At 42.0% G+C, this 17,910-nt stretch overlaps 1 protein-coding gene across 11 annotated transcripts in view; it reads left to right on the plus strand.

Moving 5' to 3' along the window:
- Positions 1–17,910, plus strand: part of ARID1B (AT-rich interaction domain 1B) — a 434,837-nt gene that overhangs the window by 379,260 nt on the left and 37,667 nt on the right. For all 11 annotated transcript variants that reach the window (XM_072828796.1, XM_072828832.1, XM_072828804.1 and 8 more), the window contains one exon: positions 13,410–13,555. In XM_072828796.1, coding sequence (XP_072684897.1) covers positions 13,410–13,555 — 146 coding nt within the window. The remainder of the gene's footprint in view (positions 1–13,409; positions 13,556–17,910) is intronic.

The raw sequence follows: 17,910 nt of genomic DNA on the forward strand, positions 1-17,910 counted from the left end.
CTGTGCCTTGCCAAGCCACATTAAGCAGCTGTGTAAAATGAATTTAAATGGCATGCATCAGAGTAAAATCTCTTCCACTGGGGCAGAAAATCAATGTTAGCTAACCAGCACGAGAAGATCAAATCTGCGTTTCAGCCAGCAGCATCCAGATAGCTTCCTTAGAACACAACACCTCCTCCTTAATTAAAAATAAAAAAAGAAAGATGTTGGAGTTATTCTTTGTAAATCTTGTAAAGCACACTTGGCAAAGGCTCGTCTTTGTGGCCCCATCCCTGTTAGCTCTGAATTTTGCCTTTCATGTCTACAGCATTCTTTCTAAAAAAGAAAGAAAAGAAAGTTTTATTTCTATTTTAAATCTCCTTTCCTTCTCCCTTTGCAGTACACATAACCTGTTGTGCCTTTTTTTTTTTTTTTTTTTTTTTTAGAGCAGAAGCTTGAGTGTGAGAAAACATGTATAGTACATGTTTTAGTGCTCTGGGTTAAGAAATTTGATTTTCAACATGCTTTTGCTTTACCTAACATCTCGTTGCAGCAAACTTGTGTTTTTGCTTTTGTTTTTATTTTCTTCCCCCATGGATAGCTGTGTTGGGTGGAATTTAGGTTGGCAGTTTGAAAAACCAGTTCGTTTACTCAATGTCCATTTCTCTTGTGGGAAAGAAGTGGCTCCAGCCTCACAGAAACACTGTATTCACAGAATTTGTTAAGATGACTTCTTTCCCCAGAGTCCCATAGGGCTTAGAGCCTCTGAAAGAACCTGAAAAAGACAAATTAATGACAAAGTAGTGAGTGAGTGTGTACACACATGTGTATGTGCAATTAGAAACAGCTCACTGTGAAAAATGCTGGATTATGGCAATCGTGCCCCAGGTTTTCTCAGCCCGTTGCATGGAAGATGAAACAGAGAGAGCACCCAGGTTTGACTGCTTGGAAGCCATTTTACTAGTTCCCTTGTTAAGGGTGCTGCAACAGGGGTAAAAACACCTGCTGCACTGAGTAAGTTAAAGAACACAGAGAGGACTTGGGGTTTTTTTTTTCTTTCTTTCTTTTTTACCTTTTGGATAAAGGAATTCCTCATTTTGATTATCAGAGGATTTACAGTAGAATGTGGCGAATCTCATTGTTCGGGTATTAGATTAGCTGAGCAACAATAACTAAACATTTGGAATTAATAATTTATAGAGTATTTGTCCTGGATCCTCTACCACCACCTGGTGAAAATGCATTGCTGTGTTTAGTTTCATTTTTTTAAAGATTTTATTTATGTGTTTGAGAGAGAGAAAAAGCACAAGAGAGGGAAGAGGAAGGGGAAAGGGAGAAGCAGACTTCACACTGAGCAGGGAGCCTGATGCAGGGCTTGATCCCAGGACCCCAGGATCATGACCTGAGCCAAGGCAGATGTTTATCCCACTGAGCCACCAGACGCCTCTGCTGTGTTTAATTTAAAGCATTTCTAGTTAAGGTGGAGTTCTTTTGAAATACTGAGAAACAGGTAGAAATATCAAATGATCTTCTGAAAAGCTTAGTTCAGGGATGGCAGGTGACTGTCTGCTATAACACTGTGCTGAACAGAGTTGAGACACTGTCTTCAGAGAAGAGCCAAAGTTGGCCAGAAGTGTTGGAGAGACTTTGGCCTACTGCTTCCTAAGGAAGCACTGCCATGAATCTCAGGCCACGCGCACACGTAAGATAAAATTTCCCTCAGGTGTTAGTGTTTTGCATCCGTCCATCCACTCGAGGTGGCCCCTGGTAGTGCCCAACAACTGACATCTCTGCCAAATACAGCCGATTTGTGGATTTGGATATATCAGAGTTATCCAGATTCTTTTCCTGAAATGAGCTCTGAGAATGAAGCATGACTTACAGAAGGTTCAGCAAGCCCCAGATCTTTAGGCCGTGGTATATTTTGGTTCCCTGAAATCTGTTGCCCCCAACACCCCCTGTATATAAGCTTTTACTAAGTCTTTGGTGACTTGAGCTGGCTCATGTCAAAGTTCTGGCACAGATCTTTATAATCTTTCATCAGAATGAAACTGTCTTCAGGGGGTTCCTGGGTTGTGCGGTCGGTTGAGCATCCAACTCTTGGCTCAGGCTGTGAACTCAAGTTCATGGGATTGAGCCCCACTCAGGCTCCACACTCAGCAGGGAGTCTAGTTAAATTTCTCTCTCCCTCACCACCTCTCTCTGCCCACCCCCCATTCTCTCTCTCTCTCAAATAAGTAAATCTTTATATATATATATATATATAAAATCTTTATATATATATATATAAAATATATATATATAAAATATTTTTGTTTTTAGTAAAACAAGACACCAGGAATTCTAACCAATGTTATTTTTTAACCTTTGCCACGCATTAAATTCCATGAAATCATAAGTTAACTTGATCAGTAGCACCCCAACCATATTGATGCCGAAGCAGCTCAGTGTTTTATAAGAGTTTGACCAGTGGTCTTTCCCTGTTTGGAAATAGCGGCCCCGTGTACAAGCGACTGGATTAGCCTGTGCTCTTACTGCATGTGATGTGTTCCCCACATACACACAGGTCTCCCAGCATCCTTCAGGGAGGGGTATTTACAATTTACTTCCCCTTGTCCTATTTGCCAGCAAGGCACTTTTTCTGTATTACTTCCCTTGAAGCCAGTATGACGCAATTCTGCTGATGGGCTAGGAGCCACTGATGTGGAAATACTTGCTTTGAGAGAGTGCATTAAAATGTCAAAGGGGAAGGGGCAAGAAACCTGTAAACCATCAAGCCCCAGTTGTGGTGGGGTCCATCAGCCCTTAAGGCCTTGAGCGATTTGTCTTAAGAAAGAATTTAGCCCTTTGGATTTGGGGCAATTAGGTTTCAAAATAATAGCTGTGATTGGAGAAGTCACAGTATTGAAGGACAAAGAAAAGATTTCAAAGGCTGAAGTTTTTATTTCCACAATTAAATGTAAGCCTTTGCATTATCCTCTAAATACTCTGCTTAATTTTTAGCCTCTTGTTCCCCTTCAGAATTTAGAATTGAGTATTATGTTAGTATTTTAAGATTATGATTTCAATCAAATCTCTCATAGTTTCAGAACTATCATGATAACCATAAAGTATATTTATTAGTCCTCAAATCAAAAAGTAGTCAAACTAGAGGCACCTGGCTGGCTCGGTAGGTAGAACGTGCGACTCTTGATCTTGGGGTTGTAAGTTCAAGCCCCGTGTTGGGCCTGGAGCCAACTTTAAAAAAAAGTAGTACAACATTAATTTTTTTAAAAGATTTTATTTATTTGAGAAAAAGCGCATGCAAACATGACTGGGGTGAGGGGCAGAGAAAATCTCAAGAAGACTTCCTGCTGAGCGCAGAGCCCGATGCAGGGCTTGATCCCATAACCCTGAGATTGTGACCTGAGCCAAAATCAAGTCAGGCACTTCACCAACTGAGCCACCCAGGCGCCCCAAACACTAATTTTTAAAAGACTAAGAAAAAAATGTTTTTAAGTTTAATGAGATCCAAAGAATCAAAGGTGAAATGTACAGCAAACCTTTAATAGACTAGAGTCTGTGAAGTTCCCTGAACAAGTGATCATTACCTGGCAAGAGTTGTACCCGTATACACATGCTCACCTCAGCCATGGCCAGGTGAGGCTCATGAGCCTCTATTTTTATAACCCCCTGCAATAGAAGGCCAGTGCATGTCTAAGGTTTGGCCTTTGGAATTCCCACTACCAAAGAGAACTAGTAGAAACCTGTAGGGGAGCAGATAGGTGGAAAGTGATAAATATTGAAGGAGAAACCTGGACCAGAGCCTCAGTGACTGGACAGCATCGAGAGGAACTAAAAGTAGTGCAGACCTGAAACCATAACTCAGGCTTTGGCAGTCTCTTGACTCACAGCAAAGCTGGTCTCCCCAAATCTGCCTGCCCTCCTCTCAGACATCCGTGTCATCCTCACGTTCTGCAATATTCCAAGTTCGCCACTGTATCTAGACCTTCCTTCCTCACTCAGAGTATCTCCTGTCCACGCTCCAGTCTGAACTGCTCTCAGCTGGGTGCTATTCTCACCAGCTAAGGTGACCTATGATGGCACCAACATTGGGTTCGGGCTCCTGTTACCCAGGTGAGCCTTACCTCAGTGGGGTGTGCCCCTGTTGACTTGGCTAAGCCGCTTGTCTGCACATCTGACCTCATGGCCTTACTAGCTTCTGTGCCCCATGGTCATATCTAGAATTGCCTTCATAGTACCCCCACCCCGTCCCCAGAGAAAATCAGCCCCACCATGCAGGCAATCCGAGCTCTTTAGAGTTAGTAAAGGGCAAGATTATTGGACTCACATGTATCTCAGGTAGCAGCACTGGCCTTGTCCCCAACCTGCAGGGCTTTCAGGCTGACAGGAACAGTTTAAAAGTGGTGAAGAGGATATGCTCTAGGTCTTCATCTGTCCCAGCTGGGGTTTGGGAAGCATCCCGGGTGACCACATGAAGATCATGGGCAAGGGGCTGGGTTCTCAGATTGCTCACAGGACCCCTTACCTGGTAGCATAAAGGGCTAGGGCGCCAAAGGTTCTTCTTAATCTTGACCTTCATTCTTAGTTTAAATTATGCTTCCATTAATGGATTTAAAAAATCAAACTGAACCAAAAACCCACAGCTACAGAACCATAAGATTTTGTCCCTTGATTTGAAAGTTAACTCTCTCTGAATGGCCTTTGACTGTTAAAGAAATACCAGGTAAGACTTTCTGGATCCTGCCCATCCTCCTTCTCAGGGCAGAACGACTGGGGAGGATGTAATGAACTATACTTTTGCTCAGCTTTCACACTTTTCCTGCAATATATTTCAGCCTAATTTTGAACAGTGTTTGCTTAAACAAATTAAATAACTTTGTGGCCCAAAGCTGCCTTTTAGCTCAGGAAATCTGTAAGAATTTCAGGATGATTTTGTTTTAAGCTAGAAAAGACTATACTGACATATTTCCTGGCACTACAGCCCTGCATTCTTTGTTAGAAGGTTTTACAGAATATTGCTTTGGCAAGATACGAGGTAGAGATCTCGGGACCTAGATTCTTTTTTTTTGGGTGATAGACTAGTCTGTTTAGGTATGAGGAGTCTGTGAGTGCATAGGAGATCTCTGCATTCTTAATGACTTCATTCCTAAAATATCACTCAGGCTAATTCTTGGGTGGGTGCTGCTTAGCTTCTCGGTATTTGTCAGGCTGATATGCACTTGTGTGTGAGGTGCTAGTACCTCCAAAGAGACCTTTCCATCATCATTCTCTTATACCTGCATCCAGGTATAAAGGGTGGGTACTTCTATTACTGAAAAGGCATAGCCCTCCTTATAAATTACTTGTGATCTTTTCCTAATGGGATAATGATCTCAAAATAAACTTTTTTTAAGTAAAGATCTTTGACCTAACACAGAGAAGAGCACTGTTTTCTTTCTGTGGGTGACATCATTGGCAACTAATTTTTCTTACATGATGTACAATGATCTCATTTTTACGAGACCAGGGAGCTATGCAATATGCATCTTATCAGAACCCAATGGGAAGCTACATGTACCAGAACCCACAAAGTTCTGGGGTCCACTTCTTGCAGGGAAGAGACTGGTTGGGGACCCACTTCTGCCACCTGTGGCTTTGGTCTCTAGCCAGTACCTGAGGCAGCCCCTGTGCTGGGAGTCGGCAGGGAAGTGCTAATATCAGGATCTCTGAATGAAGCGTCTTCAGAAGGGAGACTTACAGTTCATTCGTGTCTGATTGCCACTAAACAGTTCTTAATAACAGAACAATGGGCTTAACTAACTAAAATCCACTTTGAGATGAAGAGAACATTCTTAGCTCTCAATTACCAAAATTCAAACAGCCAAACACTTTGTATTTTCTTCACACCCTGACAAGGAGGTCTCTCACTTCAAAACCCTTGAGCTCTAATTGTTCTCCTGGGTGATTTGAGAAAGAAGGTGAAGATCTGTCAGGTGCTTTAGGAACAACTGGAATGGGATGCCTGCATTGAGGCAAAAAAGAAGTACTTAATCTTGAAATTGCACAACAGGTGCATTTTAACAGTGATGCCAGAGCAGAACTGATAACAGGTTGGAACCCTATGAGAAGTCTGCATGAAGTAGTTAACAAAAAAGGGAAAAAATATTTCAGGCGTTAGAGCCTTTTAGGAAATCAAGATGGAATATGCAGTATTCCTTGGTGTGTGGTAGAGAAACTGCTTTCCCGAGATGCAGAGGTGAGAACACAGCTCTTTGAAGAAAGGCAAAGACGACCAGGAGAAATGCTTTAGAGGCAAAGGGGTCCCGTGGACAGCCCATGTGATAAGGGCCACGGCAGAGACTTGCCAGGGAGAACTTCTCTGCAGTTATCTGCTAATTCTATATCCACTAAAAAGACCATTCTCGAGACCAGTGAACAAAGTTACCACTGCCCATCTATTGAAAGGGTCCTTTTCATAGATCTCTTGAAAAAATGACCTTCCTTTTTGCCCATCCTCAAAGGAGAAAATAAAACTTAAATGTGTCAATTACCAAAGGGTTTGTGGAATTATTAACTTATAGCTGGAAAATGATTATGTATTACTCTAGCTTTGTGGCTGGGTTTACACACATCACAGCCTTCTTTAAGGGAACAAGTTGTCCCAAAAGAGATCATGTTCACAATGAGGGAAGATCTTAACCAAGACTTAAGAAGGATTATAAGAGCACAGGAAGCAAAGATGAGTTCCAGGACTCTCCCTCTGCTTCCCAGACTTGAGCTCCCCGCTGCCCATGTGACATTGCCTCTTGGGAGCTCGGGGGCATGGCAGATGCAGCCTGTCTAAAGCCAGACTCCTCCTGACCTCTTGGTGCCTGCCTCTTTAGCCATCCTCTTATGCAATTCAGACACCTAGGAGACACCTTGGTGGTTCTGTCCTTTCCCTAATATCTAATTCCCTAATTCTCCTATTCCCTAGTATCTAATTCATCACCAAGTCCCATTAGGATTGCCTCCGAGATACGGTCCATTTCTGTGTCACTGCCCACCTGGCTCTAAGGCATTGGCCTCTCTTCCCTGGTCTGTTGTAGTAGCTGCACACCTGCCAGCCACACATTCATCCTTCCCGCCTCCCGTGTGTCTTCTCATCCACAGGCAGAGGAAGATGCCCTTGAAACACATCTTTTTCTGCCATTGCTCCTGCTTCACAACCCCTGGGCTCTCTGTTTCTCCCAGCATACGGACACAGAGACCTCTAGGACCACAAGCCTTGGGTGACTTGGCCCTTCCCTCCGTCTCTGCCCTGGTTCCCTACTAGTCCGCCAGCTGCCTCTACTCCCAGACACCCAAAGGCCCTCTTCTCCCCTCCTCACTTGATTGAATCCCACTGATCTGACCTGAGACGAGATCTGAGAGCAGAGGAGGAGGGGCTGGCATCCCTTTCTCCTGGAACATTCTGTGACCTCCCTTGTTCCGAGCTTCTAGCAGATGCACCTCCCCGTCACCCACAGAGTGTGGTTGCAGGTGGACACTCAGCTCCCGTGATTGACTTGTGTTTGTTTTCCGGTTTGGGCCTACTGTTCAGGCTCCTTCCCCTCCCACACCTATCCTAAAACACTCTTCTTGAACAAATGATAAGAACCATCAAAAAGAGAAGACGTTTCTGATTAATTTGAGTCACTTGTAGCATGTCCACCTGAGTGAAAGCAGTACGGTTCTTTCTGTAAAAAATAATGTGTGGCTGTGTGTTTTTACAGGAATCCACTGTTTTTAAATAATTGGCACTTCTATCTGTTATCTTTGGTTTAAAAATATAAATGCCACTTTACATTCACAGGGTTGATTCCTCACCAGTGCAACTGGCTTGTTGAAACTATAACATTATTTTGCCACCAGAATCACTAATGTGCGTGTTGTTACAGGTGTGCTGATGGATCAGCCACACCAAAAAATGGGCTGGGGTTCAGACAGTTTTCTCTTCTGTTTGGGTTGTGTTGTTTTGGGGATATAGGTAGTTTTTTTCCCCCTTTAGATATTAGATTTAAAATAATCATGACTGAATTTGTCCTTGGTACTGCTCGGGGAGAGATGGTGTGCAACTCAGGTTGGAAGGTGTTCCACTAGTGGTGCCGGACGTGTATGTGAAAATGGTTTATGTTCCTAAAACATTTAAAATAGAGCATCCTGTGTGACGTTATACATACAGTTGGAGCTCTCCAAAAATACATTCTGCTGGAATTGGGCTGTTCAAAGATTCAAGTTCCTGATTCTGACAACTGTTGAGTTTAAGTGAAAAAATGCCCCAAATTTCAGTGTTAGCCTAATTATTTTTGTCAGTAAGCAGTATTTTCTGGCTTTATAACCCAAACTCCATCTCTAGTGGCAGTCCATATAGAGAAAGATATGTATATTTGGCAGTCATAACAGTTTTCTGATGAAGCACGCCTTGCTTTATCTTCACAGTGAACATAACTCAAGAATGATATTTTCAGTGGCTCTGCTAGAACTCTTGTGTGCAGTGTCTCTCCACGTGGCTTGCCCCTGGGACTTTCTGTGACATGGTTCTACTCATGTGGTGTTTGTTTCCAAAGCACTTCTTCTGTCTGTCCCTACCCTTCTCTAAAGAGCTGCATCAGAAATCCACTCATTTCCAAGTTACACATTTCACACTTTCCCGTCTGTCACTGTTGAGAAAAAATAGTGGTGATTGCTAAAACAATATGGCCTAAATATTCGTTTAAAGCACGAAAATCATATATAGCTCTTATTTTAAATTTTATTGTAGTTGACTTTAAAACAAGGTATTTAGAAATGTGTGGTTACTCTTTATAGCATTTCATACTGGTGTGTTTAACCGCTAAGTTCAAGCTGTAGTTGGAAGCTGTATTCCCCTTTCTGTCTTTCATGGTGAGCCATTGGAAACGGTCACTTTAAAACTGGTTTTTGCTGCTGGGTTTTTTTTTTTTCCCCCCAAAGCCAGCTCTTTGTTGGCATATAAATGTGTAATGTTTGAGAAATCTCCAAAGTGAATAAAAGGAAAATCTATTTAAAAAATTACTTGTGCATGTGTGGAGACTGAGAAGCAGGAATGAGGAGTGCTTTAGGGAAACACATCTAGAGGCTCCACTTTTGAATTATTCCCATTATACTAACCTGGCTTTTGTCATTGAGTGACAGATCTCAAACACTTCTATCTAGTCCCAACCAAAGACTGATTTAAGTAAAGTTCCTCTAGTTGTTTTGTGGGCCCACGTGTTCAGATAACCCGCCCCCCCCCCGCCTTACTCTCTCTCTCACACACACACACACACACACACACACCATACTTTGATTTTGAAAAGATAAAGGGACGAGCACTGTGCTGCAGAAGACCAGACCCAGGTGAACACAGGGTCCATGTGGTCCACCTGCTGTGATCTGTGCACCACCTCCCTGGGGGTGCAGCCCAGTAGCTATGTTAGCAGCCCAACACCAACAAAATGTTACTTTTCAATGTTCATCAGTTCCCCCCTGAGACATTAGTGGGCATTTATTGCCACAACCATGGCAGGTCAGGAATGTGTGGCATTAGGACAGCAGTAATTTGTAACAAAAACTATCTGAGCCCATAATAGATAGCCCAGGAATTCCCACAGCCAAAGGTCAAGGAAGGGCACTTCGCTCTTCCAGGTAACTTACATCTTAGGGTTTTATGTAGAAAATGTTTCCCTCATTTCAGTTTGTACTTCTATCTCTTTTTGTTTTGTTGATCTTGTTTCTCTTTGAAAAAGAGAATGTCCTGTGTCATTTACGTCTTTGCTCCCCTCATTCCATGTGGAGCATTCCCAATGTTGCTGTGGTCAGAAAGGGATCTAGCAGTCAGTGAGTGCTGCCTCTGGAAAGGGCCCAGCTTCGTTTGAGGTTTCTGTGGTCCGAGTAACAGTAGTGAGCCCGACCAAAGAAGCTTTCTGTTGGCCCCAGAAACCGTTTCTCTCCTATTAGCCACACAGTGGTAAGTTGGAGTGCACAAGTTGGAGTGCGCGCGGTTTAGATGGGAGGCCATGTTAGATTTCCTTCCACCAACAAAATTGACTCCATTTCCAGAATTCAACAGAGTGTGTTGAAAGCTCTCTTTTTCAGTATTAAGCCCATCTTGCTTGTTCCAAATTACCAACAGTCCTGACAGTAGTTTCCAAAGCAATAATGAATGGGGTTTCTCCTGCATTGATGGAAGGCTGGCTCTCTCCCCTATTTGGACAGATGGCCAAGTGCTGTGCTCATGGCCACACATGCCCTGCATTCCTGGGAAGACTCCCATCTTCCTTGGCTACTTCCCTACTAGGATACCTGAGAGGCCCGCAGCAAGCACCCTGGATAAACTCCTTCCTGGAAGCAGGTATTCAGGAAGCCCAGAGAGAAGCACCATTTTTATTTCTCAGCTTTCTACAACTACAGGTGAATAGACAGATAGAAGGTAGGAAGATATACAGTGGGCTCTGCGTGCCATTAAACCTTGTCTTGTCAGGTGCTAGCAGTAGTAGAGGGCCTGTGGAGAAAGAAATAGAGGACACTAGACTAAAAGCAGGCCTGTGACATTCATTAGCTATGTGTCTTTAAGCAACTTAGTCTCTCTGATTCTTATTTTCTTTCTCTGTATGTGAGCATAATTCCACCTACTTTCCTCCAGGAATTTAAAAAATTAAATGAGTAAAATGCCTAGAAATGGTGCTGGGAGCATTTATAAGGACCTCATAAATTAGGACAGTTGCTCTTGTTATCAGACCCTCCATGGTTACGTGCAAAACCAGACCCAGAGCCCCAAAGAGATTTGCTCCCGGATCCCAGACAGTGGAAAGTGTGACTAGTGACAGAATCAAGACCAGACTTGTAAAACTCTAGGCATGGTTTCATTGAAGACCATTGTAGCCAGACCATTGTAGCCAGCAACTGACATCCCCCACCCCACCCCCCCACACACACACACCTCTATATCTTTAATTTTTCTATTATTTTAAGGGTATTTTTTTTAACCTCCAATGTGTACCTTCATCCCCTTATGGTGATTGTAGATGACAGTGCAGCCTTGGGGGAGAAATCATGAATTAGGGTTCCAGAGAGCCTGCCTGGTGGGTTTTATCCGATTTCTCTTTTCCACCTGTGTTCTAAGCAAGCATGCTCAAGGAACCATTTGTTTCATGTGCACAATAGTCACACCACATGTGAAATTGAATCTGGTGGAAGCTGAAAGAGATGGCCGTCTTTCTGGAGGCCTGTTTACAATGGTAGAATGTTCTCTATCAGTTCATTTAACAAGTATTCCTTTAGTAGCTGACTGCACTCCATAGTTGCTCCTCTTCGGGAGACATCCAAACCTACAAGAACTAAGATGCGCACATAAATGGTTACAATACACAAATGAAAGTGCAGAAGGCTGTGATAGGCAGAGTCCAGGGCAGGCAAGCTTCCAGGCAGGGGGCGAGAATGGCCTTCCCAGACAGGGTGGGTCTTGAATCTGGATCTTGAAGGATGGGTCCCTGCCGGTTGAGACTTGAAAGCTGTCTTCAGAAAACCCAACCTGTTGATGAGCTAAGGATGCCCTTCAGATGATTTATCCTCTAAGAACTTGAGAGAGCAGCCCCAACAGGTGCCACTTGTTCTCTTTTGAAACAGGTACATGAATGTGAAATTGTCTTTTGTTTGAATGAGAACACGTCAGGAAAGAACCTCAGGTACTTGAGTCACTGCCAGCTGCCTACCTGCTGATGCTAAGACCCTAACCATAAAGGAGTAGGTGTCTAGCAGCCGGGCAATGGGTTTAGAAGTATTTGATGCCCTAGAGGTTAATCAAGCCATCAGATGATCTCAGATACATTCTTAATGAACTGCACTGGGAATTATAATCCTGATTCAGCAGTCTGTAGTCACTTGAAGTGGCACCATTGAGCTCAGAATTCAAGGCTGAAGTAACATTCCTTTCTTCCAGAGCCATGCTCACACCAAAAGTCCCTCAGCCTGCTAGAATGTTCTTTCCAAGCCATCATCGAGTGTTCGCTTGGACAGAATTTCCCCGAATGGTTGATGTAATATTTAAAAGAAAGAAAAAAACCCGCTCAAACCTTTAATACTTTGAATCTTCAAGTGGACTATGTTTGAACTTTTTCTACCAGCCAGGAAGTTGAATCCATTGAAAATTGCTACACAAAAAGAATAGTATATTGGGTTTTTCTTAAAATGACTTATGTTAATCTTTTAAAGAGTCGCTTTAAAAATATTTTACTATAATGCATAAAAAGTCATCAAATGACAGCTTAATGGAGGTGGGGGGATTTGTAATCATAATTCATTTGGAACAGATAAGCCAGTGTGGATTTCTACCCATCCTAGTAGTTTTACTTCTAAGAGGAAACACTCGTAGCCAAAAGTCTGAAAAGTTTTCTCAAAGTATACTATTTACATAAGAGATGCTTGAGTAGGAACTGGAGACTTTCCCAGATTTTAGCACGTTGCCATCATTTTTCTCTTGACCTTGTAATTCTCTCTCAAGAATTAAAGCACCGCGCAGTTTAAACCTCCCCTTTCCTGATCTCATCTCCAGTGGTTAGAGAAACACCTTGGTGCCACAGTTGTCCCCTTCAGATTAAGAAATTTTCCCCCTTGCAGGAGTGAGAAGTTTGTCTTTAACAGAGCATGAAAAAAATAAAAAATAAAAAAATAACAGAGCATGCACACAAAACTAGCAAAACTAAGTCACCAAAAATTTAAGTTCATGAGTCTGCATCGCAATCGGGAAGGGGTGACCCCGGAGCCTTTTAGGCACACTGTCAGCCAATCTAGGTTCCTTTCTATCCTGTCACAGGAAAGCCTACAAAAAGAAGTGAAAGTGTGGTATTTACTGTGTCATGTTAATATGGGAAAATTGGTGTGTTTTTAATAGTACCTAATTTCAGAATGTTAAATAACAGGATTGAAGGGTTTTAGAAATGCTTTCTCCCATATTCATTATATCAGAAAAATTTAAGTCAAAGAAAAAAATTTTAAATAACATTCCCACACAGCCAATTTGATTTTCATTCCTTAACTTCTGGTTTTTTGATATGAGGACATTTAAGTAATGCTATAAAGAGATCTTTTAAGCATTAGAAATTAATTTTGCTTGCTTTTGTAATTCCTGTTTTTATTTCAAGTTCCCCCTTTCTGGCTTATATTCCCTATATAAATCATAACCTAGACCATTCGACATTCAAAATGTATAACTTGTGAAATTTATATTATTTGGAATTTTTACACAGTGTATTAAATAATTACTTAGCAATATTCAGCCTCTCTTTCTGGGAAATAAGTTATTTTAAACGAACATGAAAAATAGCAGGCCCGCCCCTTGCATAAGTGGATTATGAGAAATGGCTACCAGGGTAAAGTGCTCCCATTGTGCATGGTCAGTATATATAGGTATGTGCTTTCTTTTCCTACAGGCAAGGCAGTTTTCCCGGCATGAATCAGAGTGGACTTATGGCTTCCAGCTCTCCCTACAGCCAGCCTGTGAACAACAGCTCTGGGCTGATGAATACCCAGGCACCCCCCTACAGCATGACGCCCAATATGGTGAACAGCTCAGCAGGTAACCGTGGCAGCTCTGTGCTCTGAAGGCTGCCTTCCCTTCCCCTCTTCTGCTCTTAGGCCTGCACCAGTGAACAACCCCCAAGCAATGGGATCATTGGGTGAAAAGCGGGAAAACTCAACTTTTCTGCCACCTGGAAACTTGTTCAATCATGTAACTATATTTCTAGACATAAGGATCACATTGAGTTCTGTGTAAATTATTTTTATACACTCTGTTTTTGTAATGTGTGGACATATTCCAAGTGACTCTGGGGATTGCTTGCTAGATGTATTCACTAAGTTCTTTTTCTCTTTGGACATCGTTCAAAGTATTGGAAGATCTCATGACAAGATTGCTACTCCATTCCATCGTGGTGGAGACGAACACTTCAAGTTCATATTTCAGGGGAAGTGATTGAGGGAGGGGTGGAAGTATTTTCTCACTTCTACATTTATACCTGGAAATAGTTGTTCGTAAGTGCTATTTACCAGTTTGTCTCCATTGAAAAACTCTTTACAATTTTCTTTAGCAAACTGTTTTAAATTTTCCATTATGTCTAATTTTTTAAACCCACTCTGTGAAGTCACCAACTACATTCTTACCAAATCCCATCCAATCCGTGCAGTAAGAGTGGCCTTTCAATTTGTGGTAATACCAAAAATGCCCAAACCTGTGCAAATAGTCTGTGTTCTCAGCTTCCTTTGACCCTGAACCACCAGCAGTGAGCAGTGCTACTCTTTCAGCTGAGATAAAGTTGGGGAATCACAGTTGACCTGTTACTTTCTAGCACCTATTCGAGTCGTAAGCACAATTTCAGGAGGATGCTCTCCTTTGGTTAATGCAGAGCTTTGTGAAACCAGTTGTGTGTGTCCTGCAATGTTTTATGATGTGTGAGGAAAACACCATGGAGCTAGAGGCTTGGCTTTCTCTTACTACTTTTTTTCATTTCCTCTGCCTTTCGCCACCTCTCTGACCTGTCTTTGAAAGGCCACCCCAGGAGCTGTTGTTTCTTTGTCCAGCCGAACAGGCAGCCAGAGGCTGGGCTTGCATCCTATCTGAGCTTCTGAGTTGTTGGTTTCCAGGGTCTAATTTAATAGTGCCATTCCTTGATGACGTCTCTTTAAAAGTATCTGGAAGAGGAAGAAAGAGCAGCTATTGACAAAATTGAAGGTTTTTAAATAAATAGAATAGCTCTTCTTGATACTGGTAGTTCATCCCAGCGAGGTGGGTGTTTTTACATTTGAGATGAAAGAGGAATGCTCTTAAACAGTCTATTTGCCAGAAGCTTCCCCTTCCCTTCTCAGCACTGTCCCAGGTAATAGTGTATTTGGGTTATGACATTATGTGTTTTGTCTGGCTTGCTGAAATAAAATTACTTCAGAGCATTGAAACTACACAATAAATTTTCACCTACTATTAGCAATACTCATTTTTTCATTTTTCCTTTGGACCCCAGAACCACAAAAATAACCAACCACGAATAGGTGGCACTGTGCCCTGCCTAAGAAGATTTGTGTTCCCAAGGAATAGCCAATTTAATGGAGATTCACAGAGAGGGTTTCTTTTTATTGTTATTATTATTATTATTATTCAGATAATTCAGCTTTTCGTTATTTCATACAGAGGCAATCTGTTTGTTGAAAAGCTGGTTATCATCACAGTCTTTTGTATGGGCTAGTATTATTCTTTTATTGCATTGTATATTTTGAAATATTGAATTTTTAGACCTACTTATTTAGACACATATTGAGTTAATTTAGACATTTATCAAATTTTTTCTACACATTTATGTGATTTTATTCCAACTCTGTAAGTCAAATGCTACCTGGTAGAAAGTAGTCATCTAGCTAGCACATCCGAAGAATATTGATGATTTGGCATATATTGTGTATCTATTGATAGGCACACGCCAATCTGCTATCACTCTGTCACAATCTCTGGGGGAAACAGGAATAACAAAGGAACTCGGAATGTTACTGAGTGGCTCCTCATGATTTTGGTCTGAGGATGTCCTCTTGACTTTTTCTAGAGTTTGAGCCAGAAATGGCTTTGATCATCATCACTTAAGTCTAGTGGTTTGAGCATATTACGAGTGATAACAGCCAAGCATTTTCTCTGTCAAAGGACACTTTTGGAGAAAGGGAAGATAATACCCATGATGTCCGGGGCTGGCAGTGGGATTTGCTGAACCTCAGTTAGCAGCTTATGCAACTGGCATTCCAGCATCCTCCTTGTGGAGTTCAGACAGTTGTGCTGTAGACGGGGTACCAGGGCCAAAAAACGTCTTCCTGTGTAGTGACAAATGGTTACAGGCTTCAGTGAGCAAGTAATTATTCAAATGGAGTCAGTGTGAGTATGAATGTGACAACTATTTCTTCATTTTAAGATGCAGGGGAAGTGGGGTGCTAAGCAGTGGGGGGATTTTTTCCCCTCTAAAGGAGCTTCCTTTAAAAAAAATTATTTGCATTAAAAGATTAGAATTATGTAATGCTATGGGCAAAATTATATCACATATAGCCTTGTCAAATAGACCCTTTTATAATACTTGTGTTATTAGTTACTTTATACTTCGTGTTTCCTTTCATAATATTCATTAGTCGTGTACTTGTCTTTGTATAAACCACCACCTTAAGGAAGACCTCTAAATTCCAGAAAGCGTATCTACCATCTGTGGTTCTAAGTTCGCCTCACTGGAAGGCACTCTGCAAAATGCAGTGCGGTTCCATCAGTATAATCTGCAGATAGTAAATGAGCAGCCATGTAGTCAGGCCTTCCTCTTCTACAAGAGCCCAGTCAGATTCCAGATCTTTCTGCCAACCTAGCCCTACCCCATCCCAAAAGCATCATCCTATGGATGTCCTACCAGTATGAGGCAGACTAGCTCCATTAGCCCTTAACAGAGAAAAAAGGCGAGCTCACTTCCACACTATCGACAGTTTCTTTCAATGTTTTCAAAAATCGAGAAACTTGTGTCACCTGGAATGCTTGTTAAAACTACAGATCTCTGGTGCCCAGTCAGAATTTCTGAGGAATCCAAGAATCTCTGTTCCTCACAGGTTCCTCAGATAGGTTTCATATGTGTCTATGCAAAAAGAACCTCCCACTTAGAGGTATTTCCTGGCAGAAGTGCTGCCAGCTTTATGTGGCATTTGCTGTTTCAAAATTAAAACAAAATTTACAAAAAATAAAAATAAAAGGGATGCCTAGGTGGCTCAGTGGTTGAGCATCTGCCTTTGGCCCAGGACGTGATCCTGGAGTCCCGGAATTGAGTCCCACATCAGGCTCCCTGCATGGAGCCTGTTTCTCTCTCTGCCTATGTCTCTGCCTCTTCTCTCTCTCTCTGTCTTTCATGAATAAATAAATAAAATCTTAAAAAAAAATAAAAATTTTAAAAAGATTTACAAAACTATGCCTAGAATATAAATCCTCCAAGTGGATAGATGCTTTCTTGAGACTTCAGGACCTTTCACTAAGGAAGTTTTAGATCTTTAGCACCATTGCTAGTGGCTGGTTGTCTAAGTAGTTTATAAAGATTGTTGGGCTTTCTGTTTGCTTGCTTGCTTGAAGTTCATGATTTGAGGTGAACTGCTATCCTCCCCACCCCCAAAGATAGAGAAGGTGCAATAAATTATGAAAACCGTATCTCTTCAAGTGGGAAAAATGGATGCTGGGACTATGCCAAGTATATTGGTAGCTCTGGGCTTCCTCTGGAGCTGGGGCTTTCTTGAGAGCATCAGTCTAGCTGGCTGGAGACGGGAGCTGGTTTCCTCAAAGCAGCAATGCATAGCAAGAGTACTGGTTTTGTTCAGGTTGCATGTTTCCTTGGGATGCTGTAACAAAGAGAGAGGGCACAGATGGAAATTACAGTGTGGTGCATCTCACTTGCACTGCCCTTGTGGAGGTGTGTCGGCACACAGAAGTGTCAGAGGATGCTTTCAGGGCCTGGCTGGTCCAGCCCAAGAGAAGTGTTTCTCCAGAGCTTCCCTCGTACCCTTTGAATGTGTTATGTTAACGGTACTCTTTATATATTTGCATGTATAAAAAAGATCATGAATATCTACAGATGTATACACATAGATAGGCCCTTCTGTGTTTTCAGAAACAAGGTATAAAAGATTTTGTGGAGTATGCTGTATTGTTTACCATGAAAAGAACAAACCAAGTGTGTGTTTCTGGTCCCATTTCTCCATCTTCTGGGAATGATTTTGTCGCCTTGTAAGGGAGACTAAGTAAAGAAAGCTGAGTGAGTAAGAGTGAATGTTTGAGTTCAGTTTTGCTCACACCATATGTTCTTTATGTTCCTTTTGAATATATTAAATCCAGGGTGGAATAGCTGCCTTAGGACCTTGACCCACACTTACTTTAGGAAATCA

This window comes from Canis lupus, chromosome 1, assembly GCF_048164855.1.
Source record: "Canis lupus baileyi chromosome 1, mCanLup2.hap1, whole genome shotgun sequence".
In the NCBI taxonomy this organism is placed as follows: Eukaryota; Metazoa; Chordata; class Mammalia; order Carnivora; family Canidae; genus Canis; species Canis lupus.